Source organism: Stegodyphus dumicola, chromosome 7 (assembly GCF_044657685.1).
Source record: "Stegodyphus dumicola isolate Sdum_Otavi_A_Nest chromosome 7, ASM4465768v1".
Classification (NCBI taxonomy): Eukaryota; Metazoa; Arthropoda; class Arachnida; order Araneae; family Eresidae; genus Stegodyphus; species Stegodyphus dumicola.
In genome coordinates, this window is record NC_140774.1 from 53,256,785 (window position 1) to 53,275,861 (window position 19,077).

Genomic DNA, 19,077 nt, shown 5'->3' on the forward strand with positions numbered 1-19,077 from the left:
TTTTAATACTCAACAACAGATTATCTAACTGCTCTTGGGGTAAAAGTTCCCATTCTTCAAATACCATCTGTTTCATTTGTTTGATGTTCTCCAGAGGGTGGGATTTCGCTGCTGGACATCTCCCTAAAGTATCCCGCACATGTTCAACAAGATTTAAATCGGAAGCATGCTTGGCCAATCCATTCTGTGGATATCCTCACCTTCAAAGAGCTCCAAGAGAGTTCATTTAAACCAAAGTTCAGTTTTTTTTTTTGTTTTTTTTTTTTTTTTTTTTTTTGTCTAAAAAAAGTTAGAAAAAAGTGCAGGATATTCAAGAAAGGATTTTATTATTACTATTCTTCAGATTCATAACAATGATGCAATATATTGAAATGCAGAAAAAGAGTAATTGAAAAAGTTTTGCTAAAAAAAGCCAGAATTCTGAGCATGCAACAAACCTCAATATGTGCTTTAGTTGTATAAAGGATGTCCAAATCTAGACTCCTTACATGATAAGAAGGTTTGATGTGGCGTAAAAAGGTCACAGTGTGAACTATGGTAAATTCAGTAAGTTCCTGTAATTTTATCTCCTGCAAAATGTTTTAATTACATATTTAACAGATTCAACAGATATCGAAAATTAATCATAATTTTTCAACTGCTAAATGGTTATTTTCCCCTCATAATATCTGTATCCTAAATAATTTAAATTAGGGTACTTGAAGTTGTCTTTTGATATTTTCTAAAACACAGTTTTGAACAGTTATATGTAATTTTTGTTAATCTAAATCACAATAGACATTTGCATGTTCTCTTTATTTTTGTCAGCCGTAAATATTTAAGCTAAAAAGAAACTTTTATTTATCTGCAGATCATATTTTGATAGAACATTTCATTGTCCTTTGCAGCAATGAATAAAAGATATTTCTCGAGCATCCTATTTTTTATTCTTCCTTTTTAAATTGTAAGTTAACTGATTTAGTTTTGCTTGAATTATGCACCTTAAATATAATCCATAGATTTGTTAAGTGGATATTAATTATATATATATATATATATATATATGTATATATATTTTTTTAACATTTATAGTGGCTCACATTGGTGTTGGGATCAGTGGACAAGAAGGAATGCAAGCCGTCCTTGCCAGTGACTTTTCTCTTGCTCAGTTTCGGTACTTAGAACGGCTTCTGCTAGTCCATGGTCGTTGGTCTTATTTCCGGATGTCCAAGTTCTTGCGCTACTTTTTTTATAAGAATTTTGCATTTACATTATGCCATTTTTGGTTTGCATTCTTTTGCGGCTTTTCAGCTCAGGTAAATGATTTCAGTGGAGTAATTTTAGTTTTTTCTTTTTTATAACATGTGCTATTTTATCCTTTTCATTGAGTAAATCATTCTAAATGCAGTTGTGTAATTAATATATACACTTTTCTTTAATTCTCATTGCAGACTCTTTATGATCCTGTATTCATCTCTTTTTACAATGTGTTCTACACTTCATTACCTGTTCTAGCTTTAGGAGTTTTTGATCAGGTGGATATTCCAACTATTTTGCTTAAATACTACATGGTGTTAATTTTTATTGCATATGTTAATAATAATTCAGGCATGTGATAATTATGAATGCATTATGCACAATATAGTTTAACTCCTAAATAATTGGCACAAGTATTTTTATTCAATTTTATAGTGAATTCATAGGGGTGATGTGTAAAATTTAAATTTAATGTTATTTACATCAGTTTTTGCAATTTAAGTGACAGAAAAGTCTAATAATTTTAATAATAAGTTTATAAAATATATGCCAGTAATTCATTTCATGTGATTTCATGTAAAATGTTTACCATGTTGTGAAAGAACCTTATTTAGAGAGTTACCTTATCATGCATTATAGTTGTGCCCTATATGTATATATGTGTTTGACCTTTTTAATAAAACTTTTTATTTTTTAATATGGTAATTGCTGTAAGGACATATTTGATATTCTCATTTTTAGCAGTCATGCAGCTGCTGTTCTATGCACTTGCCATTAGCAGAATTTCTGAACAAATATAATCTACAAAAAAGCATAAGATAAAAGAATAATCCAGAAAAATGATTCTCAGGTTCTGCATTGATAAAATTAGAAGTTTTTGCATTCTGAGATAGCAGTCTAAATGCTATAGAGGTTTAATGGCTAGGCACTTTACTAGTTGAACATTCTTTGAAAATGACCCATATAGCCATCAACGAAAATGTTGCCCAGGTTGCACCACAGAGGGCAATCCCTTGAAAAGGAGGGGTAGTTCTGTCTCAATTTTTGTATAGAACGTTCTGCAGGACTGATCAGAGAATCTTTCCCCATGCTTTTAAGACTACAAACCTCATGAAAAGATTTTTGGTTCAATAATATTTTGAGTGCCCACCATGCTACACAAATGCTATAACACCAACAAATATAAATGCCTTCTGTATATTTCAATCCCAAATTTAAATCTATGACACTATGGAAACAGGGCAGCAATATTCATTCATTAAAATGTAAATTTATGTCTCTAGTTAGTTAAGCACTGATTACAGAGAGACAAAGTTATATCTCTAACCTATGAAAGTGTTAATAAAATGTGCTGTTTGTAAGTTAAACACTTAGACGAACAGACTTATTTTGATATATATGTTATAGTCAATAGATTAATTGGTTATTATTAATAATAATCAGTTAAAGTTAAGTAATTATGAAATTTTGTCATATGAACTAATTGTTAATTTCCAACAATGAATGGTAAATATAATAATTTTCAGTGTATTCAGTTTAAGATTTGCAGTTATGCAATTAAGAAATCACTTTAGTAATAATGTCCAACTTCAGACAGTAATCTCAACAAAGAATGAAGACATGGGTACGTTCTTTGTTTCTTTAAGTGTGCTTGAATGATGACTGTATGGAAAGGGAACTGGGTGATTTAAATGAAGACTTACTCGGAGGTAATAACTGTTGCAAGTTCAGTTAAAAATATAATTTAGAGTGTTAGAGAAACAGAAAGTGAATAAAATAATTTTGAAATAAGAACAAATAATGATGAAAACAAAGCAAAAAGTTTCATTGATGTTGGAATAGAAGATTGAAAAGAAAACAAGGAAGACTAGTGCACTTGATGAAATCTCAGAAAATATTCAAGAAGCTTGATGCTCTGATAAACAGTTACTAAGTCAGTGAGCAGAAAAAACGCTATGCATTTTGAAGTCAAAATTTCTAACTGCGACCAAAACACTATATGACCAGAGGATATACTATGATCGATGCAATATTTTCAGTAGAAAGCACGAGAACAGATATGTACATGAGCATGTATGCTCATCATTTTTCATAGTAAGAAGAATAGAATAATACACTGTGGGCCAATAAAATGGAACACCATGAAGGAAAGCAAATACAAAAATGATATTTATTGCATGTAAACAATATGGCATGAAGACAAAATGATTAAATTTGTAAGCATTTAAGTTTACAGGTGTGCAAGATTAGTAGAAGCAGCTGCTACCCCTGGCAGCTAAAATGGCCCTTATCCTATTAGGCATGGAGTCAAAATGAGCAACTTATACATGCTGCTTATCTATGCCACACTTCATCAACCGTATTTGCTGGAGAGAGATGGCGGGCCAGTCTCTCATCAACCCATGACCAGACGTTTTCAATGGGTGACAGATCTGGAGACCATGCAGGCCAGGGCAGTAATAGAATACTCTGCGTATCGAGGAAGGTCGGAACACGATGTGCAACATGTGGTCTTGCATTATCTTGTTTGGAACATGGCATTTGGAGGACTTGAAGATAGGGCACAACCACTGGATGTAAGATATCAGAAATATACCCATCTGTGTTCAAATTAGCGTCAGTCTGAACTAGAGATGTGCATATCATTCACCCAGTAGCTGCCCAAACCCAACAGGTGCAGGGCCTCTATACTGATATCGAATGCAAGCGGGTGAAGTGCAGTCTCCTGGGACACTCCAGACATGTATACGGCCATCAGAATACTGCATATAGAACTGGGACTCGTTTGAAAAGGTGACATTGTGCTACTCCTTTTTGCAGCTTTGTGGTTTGGTGCACCAGAGTCGCCATCTCTGTATGCTGCATTGTCAAGAGAAGCCTAAGTAATGGTCACCCTGCTGATAGTTCACACTGGTGCAAATGTCGGTGCACCGTACAAACTGATACTGAATGTGTTGCAAACATGCCCATTTCCCTCACAGTATGTCTGTCCTCTTTGACATTAGTCATGGGAGGGCATTGAGATCCTGCATGCTGTTCAATATGACCCTCAGCAATCCATTGACTTCATATTCGCATGACAGTGGTTGGATGTTGGCCAGTGTGACCGGCGATATCACAGAACGATAATCTACACATTTGATAGGCAGCGACTGTGCCTCTATCGAATTTCAAAACTAGCTGGTAAGCATTTCTTCTTATTATTTGAGTCGTAACACGATATTCTGAGCAAACTCCAACCGTACAGAGCACTTTCCGAATGAGAAATCCACTACACAACTTTTCTTTTATGCAGTGATTGATATGTTGTTTCTCCCTCCTGTGACATCTAAATGCACTGAAATACTAATCATTTGTATATTCGATGTTTTATTCAAGATGGCATCCCTTTGTTTAAGATAATTCCATGGACAAATCGGAGTCAAAAGGAACTGTCCTACAGGACAGGGTTTTGCATCGCTAAGCCTAACTTTAGGGGGAAAAAATCGCAAAAATGAAGTTGAAAGTTCTATTGTTATAATTTTTGGTACTATTTTAAATTATTACTTAAGCTATCATAATATATGTTAAAATTATCATTTACTAGTTTTTTCCCATTACTTAACGTGAAAATATACCTAAAGAAATTGCTTACCTTGAGAAATAATTTTCAGAACCATTATTCAAATTATTCCAAAATTTTAATTGACAAAATAGATTAATAAAAAAAAAAAAAAAGAAATACTTTTTACAAAAAGAAGTAAAAAAATCTTTCACAGGAAGTGGAAAACAGGCACTCGGTGTATTCAGTCTCTTACAAAATGTCGCTACGAGAATCACTAGAAATATCACTCTCTAACCCTTTAGGAAATGAATAATCATTCTCATCCATGTCACTAATTGGCTCATTTACCATGTGAGCATATCTTTCCTATTTCAAATAAATAATGCTTGCTTGCCTTAATAAACTGAAATCGGAGCTTTCTGAAATAAAAAGGGAAGTATGCAAAATATAAGTGATTAAAGCAATGCAAAGCATAGTAGGACTCCACATAGTAACCCTAAAAGGCCCTATATAGCAGCAGAAAAAATAAAAGAGGATTTGAAGGGATATTGGAAATGCAAATGTTTATATTACATGGTGAGTTAAAGATCCCAAGCTCTGTTTGTTTACGTTATGCTTCCCCTCCGTGCATAAGACTAATGTTATGCAGAAAGTGATCAAACTGAAGGTCAGAATTCTAAAACTACATTAAATTCAAAAGTAATGGGCACAAAATGCCATCTGGTGGTCTTCGAAAAATGTTTTAGATTAAAATGCATATATGCATCAACCTGCATTCTCCATGTATGTGATGCATGGGTGGGATGCCCAGCTGTGTGAGACTTTCATATTATGTAATGCCTGTCCAGAAAGGTTAAAACATGGAATTGGCTGGAGGTTCAGGCAAGAAGAATAGAGGTAGACAGGGGTAAAGCTGACAGACAGAATACTTATCTTTATAATTTTTAAAGAAAGCAAAAATTCTTATAAACTAGGTACAAAACAGGGTATTTTAAACAAACTCTACAAAAGAATGATTTCACCCGCTGCAAAGAAGTTTTTTTTTTTTTTTAAATCAGTGAAGTTTCAAACATTGAAATAAGTCTAAGAGAATGTGCTCATGAGAATTCTAATTTAGCTGATCAAAGATTTCACATGACATGACGTTAAAATTATGTTAGGGTTTAATGTTTCAAACTATTGAACGGAATTGATCATATTGACCAAACTTCATAGGTAACTGTTCATATTTACTGGTAAATGTGTTTATTATGCATTATTTATCACATTCACCAAAAGGCATTATTATTAATTGTATTTTTTACTTTAACCACTTGCGCTAAAAAGACTTGCCACACACATCGAGATGCTTTTGTCTCAAACCGCGAGCGACGTGAGCACCACGTCGATAGGCATTTATCGCAAAAATTAAAATAATGTGGTGCACTTGTCGCCTAACAATGAGATTGTTTATTTCTCGTGTTACAGCTCTGGATTGCACTCGCAGACACAGAGCGGCATAAATGAGATACTGTACCACTTGTTATATTTTAGCGCACGGCACCGCAACCGTGAAGTTTAGTCGTAATGCAAGTGGTTAATCATAACATATATATACATGTATATATGTAATTGAATATGATTAAATACACATGCAAATGCCTTTTTAATAGTGTTTTTTGATTTCAGGATGTAAGTGATAAAAATTCCATTAGATATCCCAAACTCTATACTCCAGGCTTGATGAATCTTCTTTTTAACAAGATGATCTTCCTGAAATCTGTGGCTCATGGTCTTTTATCTTCCTTTATCCTATTTTTTATTCCTTATGGCGCCTTTAGTTATGCAGTTGATCCCAATGGATTAAACATTGATGACCATCAGCTGTTTGGAACAACTGTATCAACAATATTGGTATTGGTAGTAACAGTACAGGTAAAAAAAAACTTTTTATGGATAATTAGAACTGATTCAACTGCTTAATTTCAATGCCTGAATTCATTCACTTATAATTTTTTTTCATTATAGCAGAAAATTTTATTCTTTTTTAATGTTTTGTATGAATGCATTTTGTAAATTTAAATTGAATTTAATTAAATTTGAAATTTCCCATGCTTGGCATGCCAAAAAATATTTATATCTTTCAGTTACTTTTTCTGTAAAATGTATGCATATAGATTTCCCCAAGTGATTATGTATGTACTGGTAGGTCTTGAAAGCATGCTCCACAGTCAGTAAGAGAAACCATAACTTCTCCCAAAAAATGCCTGATTTATTATTAGAATTTGTTATGCTTAATTCTTTATGTTTAATAGGTAGTAATACAACTTTTGCAATTAATTGTATTGTTTATGCACATTTGTTTTACCACCGTATTTTTCAGCAAAATAGCAATTAGCCACATGTAACAAATAAATACTTGAAGTCTGCCAAATTCTTATGTCATTTTAAATTTAATTTTTAATTATTTGAATTTATAGACAGTATGCATTGAGCAATGCAATTGAAGGATGTAAAAGAATTACATGAAGATCTTAGTGCAATCAACAGTCTTGATGGCACTGGTGCCATTTGATTTAATTATCGACATTAGATCTTTAATTTATCCTTTGAATTTAAATAATTTAATTTTAAAAAAAGGAATTCAAAAGTATTAAATGCATTTCTGTATTAGTTTAACTTTTTATTTTTTTATTAATATTCTAATTGATATAAAGTATATTGATGGGATATTATTGTAATTGTTAAGATTTTTCTAACACCATATATTATGCATCTTTTAGTATGAATCGTGTTTTTTAATTCATCAAACTGATATTCCTTTTCATGTTAGAATATCATCTAAAAATATCATTTAAATTATTGTTATTTAATATTTTACTTTATTTATTTTTTAATGTGGGATTTTTATACTTTTAGAAATACACTCTGCACACACACACACACACGCACACAAAAAAAAAAAAAAAAAAAAGTAACAGTTTTATATTTCCTGTGTTACTGGGCCAAAAGTGCAACTTATGGTGTATATTAGGTTAATACATAGCAGTGCTATATGTATAAATCTAAAATATATCCTGAATCATGCTTTTGAGACATCAAAAATGCAAGTTAAATTTGTCCCTCCCCTTTTTTTGTGCAGAGCATACATGTATTGGAAACAAAATGTTAACATTTTAGAAATTAAATGTTTTATTTAAGAAATACAGCTATAAAAGAAAAAAATCAATAATACATTGTCCCAGCCTGATGCAAGCATTCCAATTGGTGCATTAAAACGTCAGAGCATAGCATCTTGTCGACCTATCACCGTTCTGTAAGGGTTTCACAGATAATAACAAAATTGGTCCAGGTAACTAATGAAGTGGCATCCCATATCATAACTCCGGGTTATCAGTCTTGTATCATGGATGACAGTCAGGTGAGTATCCCACTGCTCTCCTGGATGTCACTAGACACATCTCTGCTGGTTTTCGGGGCTCAGTTCAAAGTGAGACTCATCAGTGAAAAGAATTCTACTCCAGTCTGTGAGATCCTAGGTTGAATGCACCCAGCACCTATGCAAATGTGGCTGGATGCGTGCAATGGTGAAGGCCTGTCATCGTCATGGCCTTTGGGACCTCAGTCCCAGTTCACTGAGTCACCTGTGTATGGTCATTGTTGTCTGGGTTACATGTCAAATCATTGATAAGGATGTGTCAGAGGTTGTGAGCACTGATCAGAAGATCATTCTGTCCTTGCATTCCGTTGGTGCTCTCAGTCAACTGCTACTTTCTATCATGGTTCATACATTTCTGCCAATGTAGTTGAATCTACAGGCATTTATCTGTCCATATGGGTTGACCATTCACATGGAAGTTATGTCTTACCAAATGTCTATTGCTTTGTATGCTATATGGATGCTCCATTGCATCATGCTGGAGCTCCAGCTAATCAGTCATTGCTGTCAAAAGTTAATCATTTACATGTTCTGTCATAAAGTGTAGACATATGCAATTTCGTCCCAACTCCTTTTGCGTCCAATTGCTTTCTTGTTATTAAGTGTATAATATCATGAGTAGCAGAAAATAACATCTCCCTGTTCAGGATACTTTTTTAGTGCAGAAAATTTTGATTCATTTCAAATACAAGTGATGTAATGTTGATGGAATATGAAATGGATATTTTCTTCATTTTCATGAATATAGAACAACGTGAAAAACTCACCTTTTTAGTAATTCTGTTAAATGAAAATAATGTTATTTTTATTTGTAGCAAATATGAGCATATCTGAATAGTTCAAATTATTATATATTATAAAATTACTGTTTTAGTATTAACTTTTCTGATTTTTATTATCCATTTAGATTGCCCTTGATACTGCATATTGGACAAATTTCAACCATGTGGTGATATGGGGAAGTGCTCTTTTCTACTTGGGCATGACAATACTCATCAACATGAATTTCTTTGGAAATCCTTATGTTGGAACTTTTCGTATGACTCTGAGTACAGCCCATTTTTGGTTTACCTTATTCCTCACAATTGCTATCCTTCTTGTACCAATTGTAGCAATTCGTTTCTATTATGTGGACACTCACCCATCACTGGCGGACAGAGTCAGGTTGAGGCAGAGACTGTCACATTTGAGAACTCGACCTTCTGAACCTACCTTGAGGATATCAAGTGTGAGACGTAGCAGCAGACGATCTATCAGATCAGGTTATGCATTTGCACACCAAGAAGGTTTTGGTAGACTAATCATGAGTGGAAAGATTATGAAAAAGAGCAAGTCTTCTAATTTCACCAATAATTTGCATGCAACACCTAAAGCGCAAAATCATTGGTCTAACAAATCAAATAATTCGAGAGAAAAAGGAAGTCCATCTACAGTTGAAGTATAGTTGTAAAAATGAAATTATTTTTGCCAATTCATCTGCTTTTGATGTGTTTTAAATCTGAGCTTCATTTTCTTGTTTCGATCTGTGAACATATTTGTGTACCTAAATGACCAATCTCTGAAAGCAAGCTTGATCTAACAGCATTAAGAGTTATTAAAAGTAAATTAAATAAAGAAATGTTTTCTGATTATTTATCAGAAAACTTTTGTGTGCATCTCTTTTCTAGCAACTGTATATTACTTCAAATATATTGCCTTTGCGGGTCAGAGGCTGTATGGTAGTTCATCAGGACATTTCAAAAGGGGATTTATGGAAGACTGTAAAATTATAAAAATATGATTACAGTAAAGCTGTTTCTAGATTTAATTTTTTTTCAAGCTTCAAGTAATTGGCTTGCTACAGTATTGGATTGATTTGATATGGCATTTAGTGAATGAGCTTCAAGCAGCATAGCCATCTTTTTTATATTAAAGATAGCTGTATAAATATATGGCTTTGAATATTGTTGCCTTGAATCTTTTAAAATGAGATCTGTGAAATGAGTGGCTGATTGTCATGGTTACATATGTTTTTTTCTACTTTGTAACCAGTGGCATATTTCTACAGTATTCCATTTTTGGCCAAGAATTAGTGGGTTTTTATGTATTGTACAAGTATTCATGTTTTAAAACTTTTCTTAATGTTATTATTATTATTATTATTATTATTATTATTTGCCTTTTTGCTGGAGGTCTTTAAGGCATCATTGTAAAGTAATTCATAACATTGTGCTACAAAGTTGTATTTTGTGTTTTATACCACATTCATATTATATCTTGTACAAACGTAAGAAGGAAAAAAATCTTTTATGAGAGGGTGATTTTTGAATGCACAATTTATTTTACTTATGAAATGCAAAGAAATTTGTATATAAACTTCTTCATGTAGGATAGCTGTATGTTAGATATGGTGAAAGTTACCTTGCAATTCAAATATCTACATGAAAAAAAAAAAAAAAAATTTTTAATGTTGAGCAAAATCTGTTTTTTGGAAAAGTTCATTTGCTATTCTTGAATTTAATACAGGATTATTTTAAATGAAAGTTTTGTGTAAATATAATTTGTGAAGAAATGTTAATAAAATGTTGTAATTATGTCTTTTAAAATTTGTGTATGTAACTTTTTTATAATGATCATATTGAAAATACACTATCCTCCAAAAAGTCTTTTTTGTCTAATTTGACAATGAAGCAACATAAAAACAAGAAATTTAGAGGACCAGTTCACTAAACAATTCTTTAATGTGTGACATTGACTGTTTCTAAAATTCAGCACAAACATGAATTACAACAAAAAGTTGCCTTCTTGGCAGACAAATCTAGTCTTGGAGAAACAGTACATAAATTTTTTTTAGGAACAGTGTGGTGGTAAGATTACAAAAATAAATTCTAATAAGGGAATGTGTCTACCCCTAGCTGCAATACATTGGTGGCAGCAATGTTCCATGCTATCAGTCAAGTTGTCGTTCAGTGAAAGGGGAAGCGGTGACCAGATATGAAGTAATCCTTGTTCAAGCTCATCTAACAACATTGGAGGAGGTCTTAAAGCAGCAACCTGTCTCCCAAGGTAGTATCAAAGATGCTGTATCAGATTCAGGTCTGGGGATCGAGCTGGTCATTCCATCCACTCCATATTCCTCAAGATATTCTTTAGCAACCCGAGCTCATTGTAGTCGCGCATTGGCATCCATCAGAAGAAATCCAGAACTAATAGCAGCAGCATATGGTCGGACATATTGAACAAGGATCTCGTCTTGATATCTCAGACCAGTCAGTTCCTTCATGGAACACACAGATCAGTGTGACCACCAAGAGAGACCCAAACCATTATACCACCACCTCTGTAACTGTCTTTCCACAATGTGGAATTGGTTATATCTGGTGCGCTGTTCCCTCCTAATCAGCTAGCAACCTGAACCACTCTCCAATGTGAGCCTAAACTCATCTGTGAAGAGAACAGTGCCCATTGCAGGAGACACGTTTTCTTGCCTAACATAAATGGACTCCTCTGTGTCCTCAGGTCAAGGGGACACAAACAACTGGGAATCTTGCATACAGATCTGTATTGTCCAGGTGTCTGTGCACTGTAGCATAGATTCTTGTTCCTGTTGCCACAAAATGATCTGCCATGAGCTGAGGCACAGTAATATTGCTACTCCTTCAGACCAAAATGGCAAAATAAGTTTTCCACAGGTGTTGTAAATCTTGTTCTGCCTGGAACTTGTGTTTTAGACACAGAAGCTTGGTATTCAAACTGATTTCATAGTTGATGGACTACAAGAAATATTGAGATGTCTAGCAGCATCAGCTCATGACATCCCCATTTCGATTCATCCGATCACCGACCACTTCAACAAATCTGGTAAACGACTTCTCCTGGACATTAAAAGAATCTCCTGGATGTTGTCAACGAAATTGCTAATAACAATTGAAGATCAACACTTGTGAATAAAACTTACAATTTTTGCATTTTTCCTGCAACTCCTAAGTATTCATTTTCTATTAAATAAAACTGGTAGCTATTGTTTTTGCATATATTTTCTTTAACTTCATTATTATCAATCATATAAAACTGTGAATTTAAATGTTGCTGACATTTTTGTAATGGTGAGCTTTTAAAAACATGCTGTTCCTTAACTTTTGGAGGGCAGTGTATATTTAAACAGTATTGGAACAAAAAAAGTCTGGAGTCTCTTAAAGGGGTTTGTAACTGCCAGTCATAAAAATAAAAATTATTATCTCATTTTAATCAGTTACATATTAAATTAACAGAGCCCTGCCTAAATTTAAAAAATACTTCATAATGATTACAAAAATTTTATTTACAATTATAGTGAACATTTTATAACAGAGCATCAAAATACAAAATTAAGGCTACAGATAATATTTTATTATAAAAGGAAAATATCTCATTTAAAACCTGCAAATTTCATAAATTAATGTAGCAAAATTTACATGAGTAAAAAAATATATTTAAATTAGATTATGCATTTCAAAATTATTTTTAAGTATGTGTGTATACACATATATTTAGTTTTATTGTATGTATCTGCAGCCTTTTATAACATAAACATATAGTAAACAAATTCTCCATACTAGAAATATATAAAGATGTCAATTTGCAAATCTGTAGCAATATTTAAGGCACTGACTAGAAAATCAAATGTCAAAATATACTATTGAGGATATACATTTCTACGTCTATACAATATTTCTTTTTAATTACAGAAGTGTGGTATAATTTTAGTAAGAATAGTGCAGGAATTTAGTTTTCCTTTCAATTTTAAACCAAATTAAAATACTTGTTAAATTGATTTAATATTGATTTCCTATGAAAGTGTAAAAAAATTACCGTTTTTAAGGGATCTTTATTCACATGATTGAATTTTTGCTATGGCTTGTTTATTCAAAAAGGAGGGGGGGAATCATATTTGCATTTAGTTGTTGTTTTAGCTTAATGTACTCAGATTTAATGTAATCTGAACTTATTGCTTTGGCTATTAATAAAGATGAAAATAAATTTAATAAATAATGCAAGTCAAGTTTTTGTCTAAAATTTGATATTTGGTTCAATATTCTTAAGGAATGCCCAGAACTTTAGAAATTGATGTGTTTCTGGAGAACCATGTATCATTTAATGTTAAACGAAAAACGTTTGTCCAGAATATGCTTCCTTATCAGCGAGAACATTATTCTGTTAATTATAAAAGTTAAAAAATGAATTATTCTATTAAAACTTCAGCAGTGAATTTAGATGCTATTTTAATGTACTGTTTGGTTTATCATAGTGTTCATGTTGGTACACAAATACAAATTATATAAAAAAAATATGTCCAGAGATTATCAAAACGGTTTCTATTAAGATAGGGAATATTTTTAATGTTTGATACTTTCTGTATGCACAGAAAATAAAAATTACGATATAACTGATTAACTGATTATAAGAAATTAAGGAATATTAAATGACTATTTTAATTGATATGAAATTTTCTCCATTATAAATATATATATAAGAAAATAATTCTACAACACTTCAATTCTTTTTTTGCAGAATTTCATTATTATAGGTAAAAGCCTGAAAACTATTAATAAGAGTACAATTTTAGTGTATATTTTTGTTTAGTTAACAAGATTATTTTTACTTTGATGAAAATGGGCACTATTATAAACTATTATCGCTTATTTGAAGTGTATTTTGATTTCAAAAGTTTCAGTTTTGGTTTTTAAGCCATGATTTGCATTACAACTGTGTGTTTTAACATTAAAATTGATATGCTTTCATCGTTTTTTCAAACTTCCACTGTGTTGCGATTTTGTGTCTAAGAATTGTTTCCAGTCTTAAAACAAATCTCAAAGAATTATTTAGAAATGTTAAAATGTTTGATTCTGTTTCACATAATACTGTACTTTAATTTTTTTTCTTTTTAATTTTCTTCCTTGGTAATATATAGTGTTCCTCAGCATATTTAGTTTATATAAAAGATCAAATAAATGTAAAGGCTTAAGTTCCATTCTCTGACTCTTGTTCTCCATTTAGTTTTACCAGTGTTTCTTTGCATTCTTTCACCAGTAGTTGGTATTCTGTTCTTGCTTTGTTTGCTTCTTCAAGTGCACGTTTACATTCTGCATTTATTCTTTCAGCTTCCTGCAGGAATAAAATGAAACAAAGATATAGCATATTCAATAAGTACATCACATACATAAGCTATTGGATAAAAGTGTAAAGACACTGACCTGCTGAAAACAGAGAAAACATTTTGCAGGTCTATGTTTATACATGAATGCATGCAATAATATATTTTAATTTCATAGTCTGAAAGACGAGTTTGTACATATGACTGTGTTTTGTTGGGGGGAGTGCAAAAAAGGATACTTAAAATAGATTCTAAAAAAAGGCATGGACTAAGTGCTTTGTAAAAAAGGCCTTGAATCCTGTCTATTTAGCTGCCTACTATATGTTTATTGTATTTCTAATCAAATAATCTACATTTATTTTTCTCAAGTTCTGAAAAACAAAAGTAGAATCTTTTAATTAAAAAATCTACTTATAGTTTTATATATATATATATATAACACATGCACAGGGTTCAAAACAGCAAAGAAACTCATTCCAACAAATAAGAATTGCATCCTGAAAATACCACAGTTTTTTATATAATTTTTGCTGCTTTGGATAAACAGTACATCTTGAAAAGGATTAAAGCAAGACCCATGCACTGGCTACAGAAACTTTAAGCTATGCTTCAAAGCAAGTTCAGAAAGTCATGATTAGAAGAATATATTTTCTGATATGCTGTTACAATACGTTCTAAAATGTCCCCGATTTTTTTCAGATGGGATAAGTGCTTACACATATAATATGTTCCCCTACACTTTCCAGTCACTAAATCTTGCTATGTACGTTTTGGTGTATTATCATTCTGATACACAGTTCAAGTGCAATATTTGAACCTATGAGTGCAGCTAATGTTCCAGAAATGTCAATTGTTAGTGATGTGCTAAGCCATAATATCATGGCTAACACCGCCACTTCGATTCTTTTGATTATAACATTTTTCGAGCAGTAAGCCTCTGCATGTAAGCTCTCTTCGGTGCGGGAATGATGCTGAACTCGTTGGGAAACTTCCAAAATTCCGTTGGGAGCATTTTTGAAACCAGTGTGAAAGTTTGGCTTTAACACTGCTGGCTAAGGTGTTGGATATAGCAACCTAATCGTGGATGCCGATGCTGTGAAACTCTTAAATATGAGATCTCAAAATGAATATTCTGTTTTACTGTAAATTGGAGAGCTGTAGTTAAATGTTGATTGGATACAGTCCGTATTAGTAGCCAAACATTTGTTACTTTTCTTTTAATCCAATAGTTACTCATTTTGGATGTAGTTTCTTCCTCTGAACAGTATTTACAATGACACTGGATGATTCATTCTTCCCCACAAAAATTACAAAAGTCACAAGTGCACCAACAACTTTTTAGACTTAATTTTAATTTTATTTTTAAGGGTTCATATGTCTCCTGTTAAGTTGTATGGTTCGCATTGCTCAATACACAGCTGTTCAGCTAATTCGTCCTTCACACTTCATTCATTGATTAAATGTGAATTATGGGAAGTTTCGCACCAGGTAACACATACATCGACCTCAAATTTGGAGCATTTAATAAGAATGTATTCGTTTCGCTGTGCATTGCCTCCTATCTCGAAATCTGCAAGGTTATCGATTTTCTTCCAACTATACAGGGTGTCTCAAAAGGTCGTTGCCAAGCTTAACATACTGGTCTGTCATACCATGACAAATAAGATTTACATAGTAACTTGTGTTCGAAAATGCGAATGGCGACCTTTAAAGAGCAACGATCGCAGGCTTATGGGAGAGTGGAAAGGGTGATTATTTCAAGCAAGAGAAGGATGAATCAGTTTACCAACTCAGTTCTTTATGGACATTTTGTGGAAAGAGTGTTGCCGGATCTCATGGTTGACGTTCCAGCAGCTATACGTCGAAATATCTGGTTTCAACATGATGGAGGGCCTGCACATTTTAGCAGCACTATGCGGGAAATACATCGATAGGACATATCCTGATTGCCGGATTGACAGAGGCGGACCAGTCGCATGGCCACTGCGATCGCCCAACTTGACTCCTCTGGATTCCTCCTGTGGGGATACATCAAGTCCATGGTGTACGGATATGACCCCATAACATCGGATATGGATCTTGTAAGCGGCGGCACGTACCCCTGACACACCTGCCCATTTTGAGCGGGTCCTTGAATCCATGCATCGACGTTGTGAAACATGCATTCTAGTGAATGGAAAGGATTTTGAACATAGAAGATAGTCTTATTAACAGTTCTTTCGAGATCCTTTCTTTCTTTCCCTCTTCGCTTGCGAACATTGCTCTCAAGCGGTCGCCGTTCGCATTTTCAGACTCAAGTTTATATGTAAATCTTGTTTGTTATGGTGTGACAGATCAGCATGTTAAGTTGGCAACGGCCTTTAGAGACATCTTATATAGGTTTGACATTTATCCTTCAAACTTTCTAGGATGTTTTCAGTAATGTAATGTAGTGCAATTCTCTAGGAAATAGTTTATCTTTTCTGATGTAGATCTGAGCAAATTTAATGCGTGATCCAATTTTTATGCATGTTGTGAAACAACTGACAGCTTAGGCTCTAACAACCTGCTTTTAATTCTTAGTGAAAGACTATGGGAGCAGAAATGACGATCGTAAATGGTATACATGAATATTCCGGCCTTAGTCGATCATTATCTAGAAAGCACTACTCAAGTTTTAACCGTCGATTAAATCTTCTGAAACTAATTTATAACAAAGTACCTAACACGTACTTTGTTGCATATTATATTTCTATTAAAATATGCATAAAACACTTGACAATTTATAAACGAAGACTTGTATGTTGGGGTGTTGACCGAAAGATTTTTCTTCTAATTTAAATTATTGTATCCGCGAGAAATTTTACAAATAATGAAGAATGTTTGTATTAATAATTCTTTTAAAGACTAACTGCTTTTCGGAACGAGAATTCTTTACAAAAGATTGTTACAAATAGTAATTCATTCAGCCAAATGAATATGTTTACCGAAAGTGCAGTGAAAAATGAAAATTCTGAATATTCATTTGGGGGGCCGGGAGGGGGAACAAATTTGTCCTTATTTTAAGGAGTATCAGCAACTCCTATACCGGCAATGTTAAATTGGTCATTTTGGATGTACTTTTTCTCAAAATCTGCTATAGATACACGCTTGATATTTTTTGTGTAATTAAAGTATACCTATCTGATAATACTGAAATGGGTAATTTACAGAATATTTTGTTAGGCATAGTAAAATTTAGCACTTTTCTCACACACAATCTTTTTCTCTAAGTTTATCACAAAAAGCTCATTTCAGTAAATATTAGGAAACCTTATAAATAAGCCATAAAAATTAGATACCTGTGAGCAGTAGATCCTGAGAAAAAATACATCGAGTATAAAAAAATCAGAGGAACGGGATTTGGAGAGAAACGCGTTTTTATGTAAAAATCCTCTTTGATTAAAGAAGGCGATGACAAATTAAAACTAGATTTTTTACAGTTCTAATTTTCATAGAGATTAAAGAATGGTATTTTTAGAAAGATAAAAGTGTAGAGAATTTGAATATGGAAAAATCCGAAATCACAATTTTTTGAAGATTTTGGGGTTCCAACACCCCTTTAAGCAAATGAAATATGAAAGAGGAAAAACATTCGAACCTTTAACGTAACTGTAACTTGTAATAATAAATCTCCGACTTGTGATGTAGTTTTATCGCTTTTTTCACTTGTTGCTTCGACACGGGTGGTTAACAAACTGACTCTCTCTTCCAAGACATTGAGCGTGTCTTTCGCTAAATCGACTTTTGCAGACAGGTATTCGATCTTTTTGCCTGTCTCCATTTCTTCTTTACTTTGGTCTTCTTCGTCCTGGAAGAGAAATGATATATGACATAAAATATGTCTGCATAGCGGTAATAAATATGATTTATGAAGAATATAGGAAAGGGAAGGAAGCGGATGAAATAAGTGTAATCACATGAAAGGATAATAGGATAAATTTTTGTACAGGAAAATATAGAAAAGTAACCTTAATACCACGATAAAAAAGCTGAAACAATATAGTAAGCAGTTGTTTTGTTTATGTTATGCCTTCTAACTTAATGTACGAATGCATCATGGCTCGTCGGCATTGTGAGAAAAATATTCAACTAGTTAGTCAAGATGCCCGCAGAATTGTACGAAGAAGAGCGAGAAGGTAAACGAACTTGGGGTGGAAAAAGAGATGAGATGGTTTAGTTTAGTTTATGTGATTACGGCAAAGCATCGAGGGCTGTCTGCCTGAGGGATGCCTTCATGGAGGACGTTCTAATGAAAACTGGCTCGTATACATGTTACACATGGGCAAAAACACAAAACGCTCATGCAGCCAGCCAGTTTGCGTGATTCGAACCTCGGACCGAATCACTAGTGTTCAGAGATTTTTACCACTCGGCCGCTGGTGGGCCCTTGTAAGATGAGAAGTCAGCAAGCATTCAACGGAGGAAGGAACATACATCATATACGAGGCGTATGTTTATCGCTCCAGCGGGTTTAAATGTAGGTTCTTCAAGAAAGCACTTGCTGACGAGAATTTTAGTACAGGCAATGAAAGAAGCAGAGTTGGTTTAACCGTTAAGTAAAATAAGCACATGCTTGAGCCATCAAAGTTAGCAGCCACCAGAAAAAGATGCTTTTAAGACTCAAGGAAAAGCGAACCGCAAAAAGAATTTCATTGCCAGTTTTACTATGGCATGTATGATGTAGCTAAACCAAGACTGAGAAAGAAAGCATGGGGGAAAAACAGACGTAAATGTATGTAAGGGCAA

General features: G+C 33.2%; 2 protein-coding genes across 8 annotated transcripts in view; one reads left to right on the top strand and one right to left on the bottom strand.

The window, feature by feature from the left end:
• The window catches only part of LOC118181010 (putative phospholipid-transporting ATPase IM), a 487,240-nt gene extending 476,457 nt beyond the window's left edge, over positions 1 to 10,783 (top strand). For all 6 annotated transcript variants that reach the window (XM_085820207.1, XM_085820204.1, XM_085820205.1 and 3 more), the window contains 4 exons: positions 1,072 to 1,295; positions 1,431 to 1,514; positions 6,449 to 6,694; positions 9,106 to 10,783. In XM_085820207.1, coding sequence (XP_085676333.1) covers positions 1,072 to 1,295; positions 1,431 to 1,514; positions 6,449 to 6,694; positions 9,106 to 9,642 — 1,091 coding nt within the window. In that variant the 3' untranslated portion in view covers positions 9,643 to 10,783. The remainder of the gene's footprint in view (positions 1 to 1,071; positions 1,296 to 1,430; positions 1,515 to 6,448; positions 6,695 to 9,105) is intronic.
• Positions 10,784 to 12,477: 1,694 nt separating this feature from the next.
• The window catches only part of LOC118196732 (uncharacterized), a 154,578-nt gene continuing 147,978 nt past the window's right edge, over positions 12,478 to 19,077 (bottom strand). For both annotated transcript variants that reach the window (XM_085820212.1, XM_085820211.1), the window contains 2 exons: positions 17,930 to 18,139; positions 12,478 to 14,321 (listed from right to left, as the gene is read on the bottom strand). In XM_085820212.1, the coding sequence (XP_085676338.1) occupies positions 14,178 to 14,321; positions 17,930 to 18,139 (354 nt within the window). In that variant the 3' untranslated portion in view covers positions 12,478 to 14,177. The remainder of the gene's footprint in view (positions 14,322 to 17,929; positions 18,140 to 19,077) is intronic.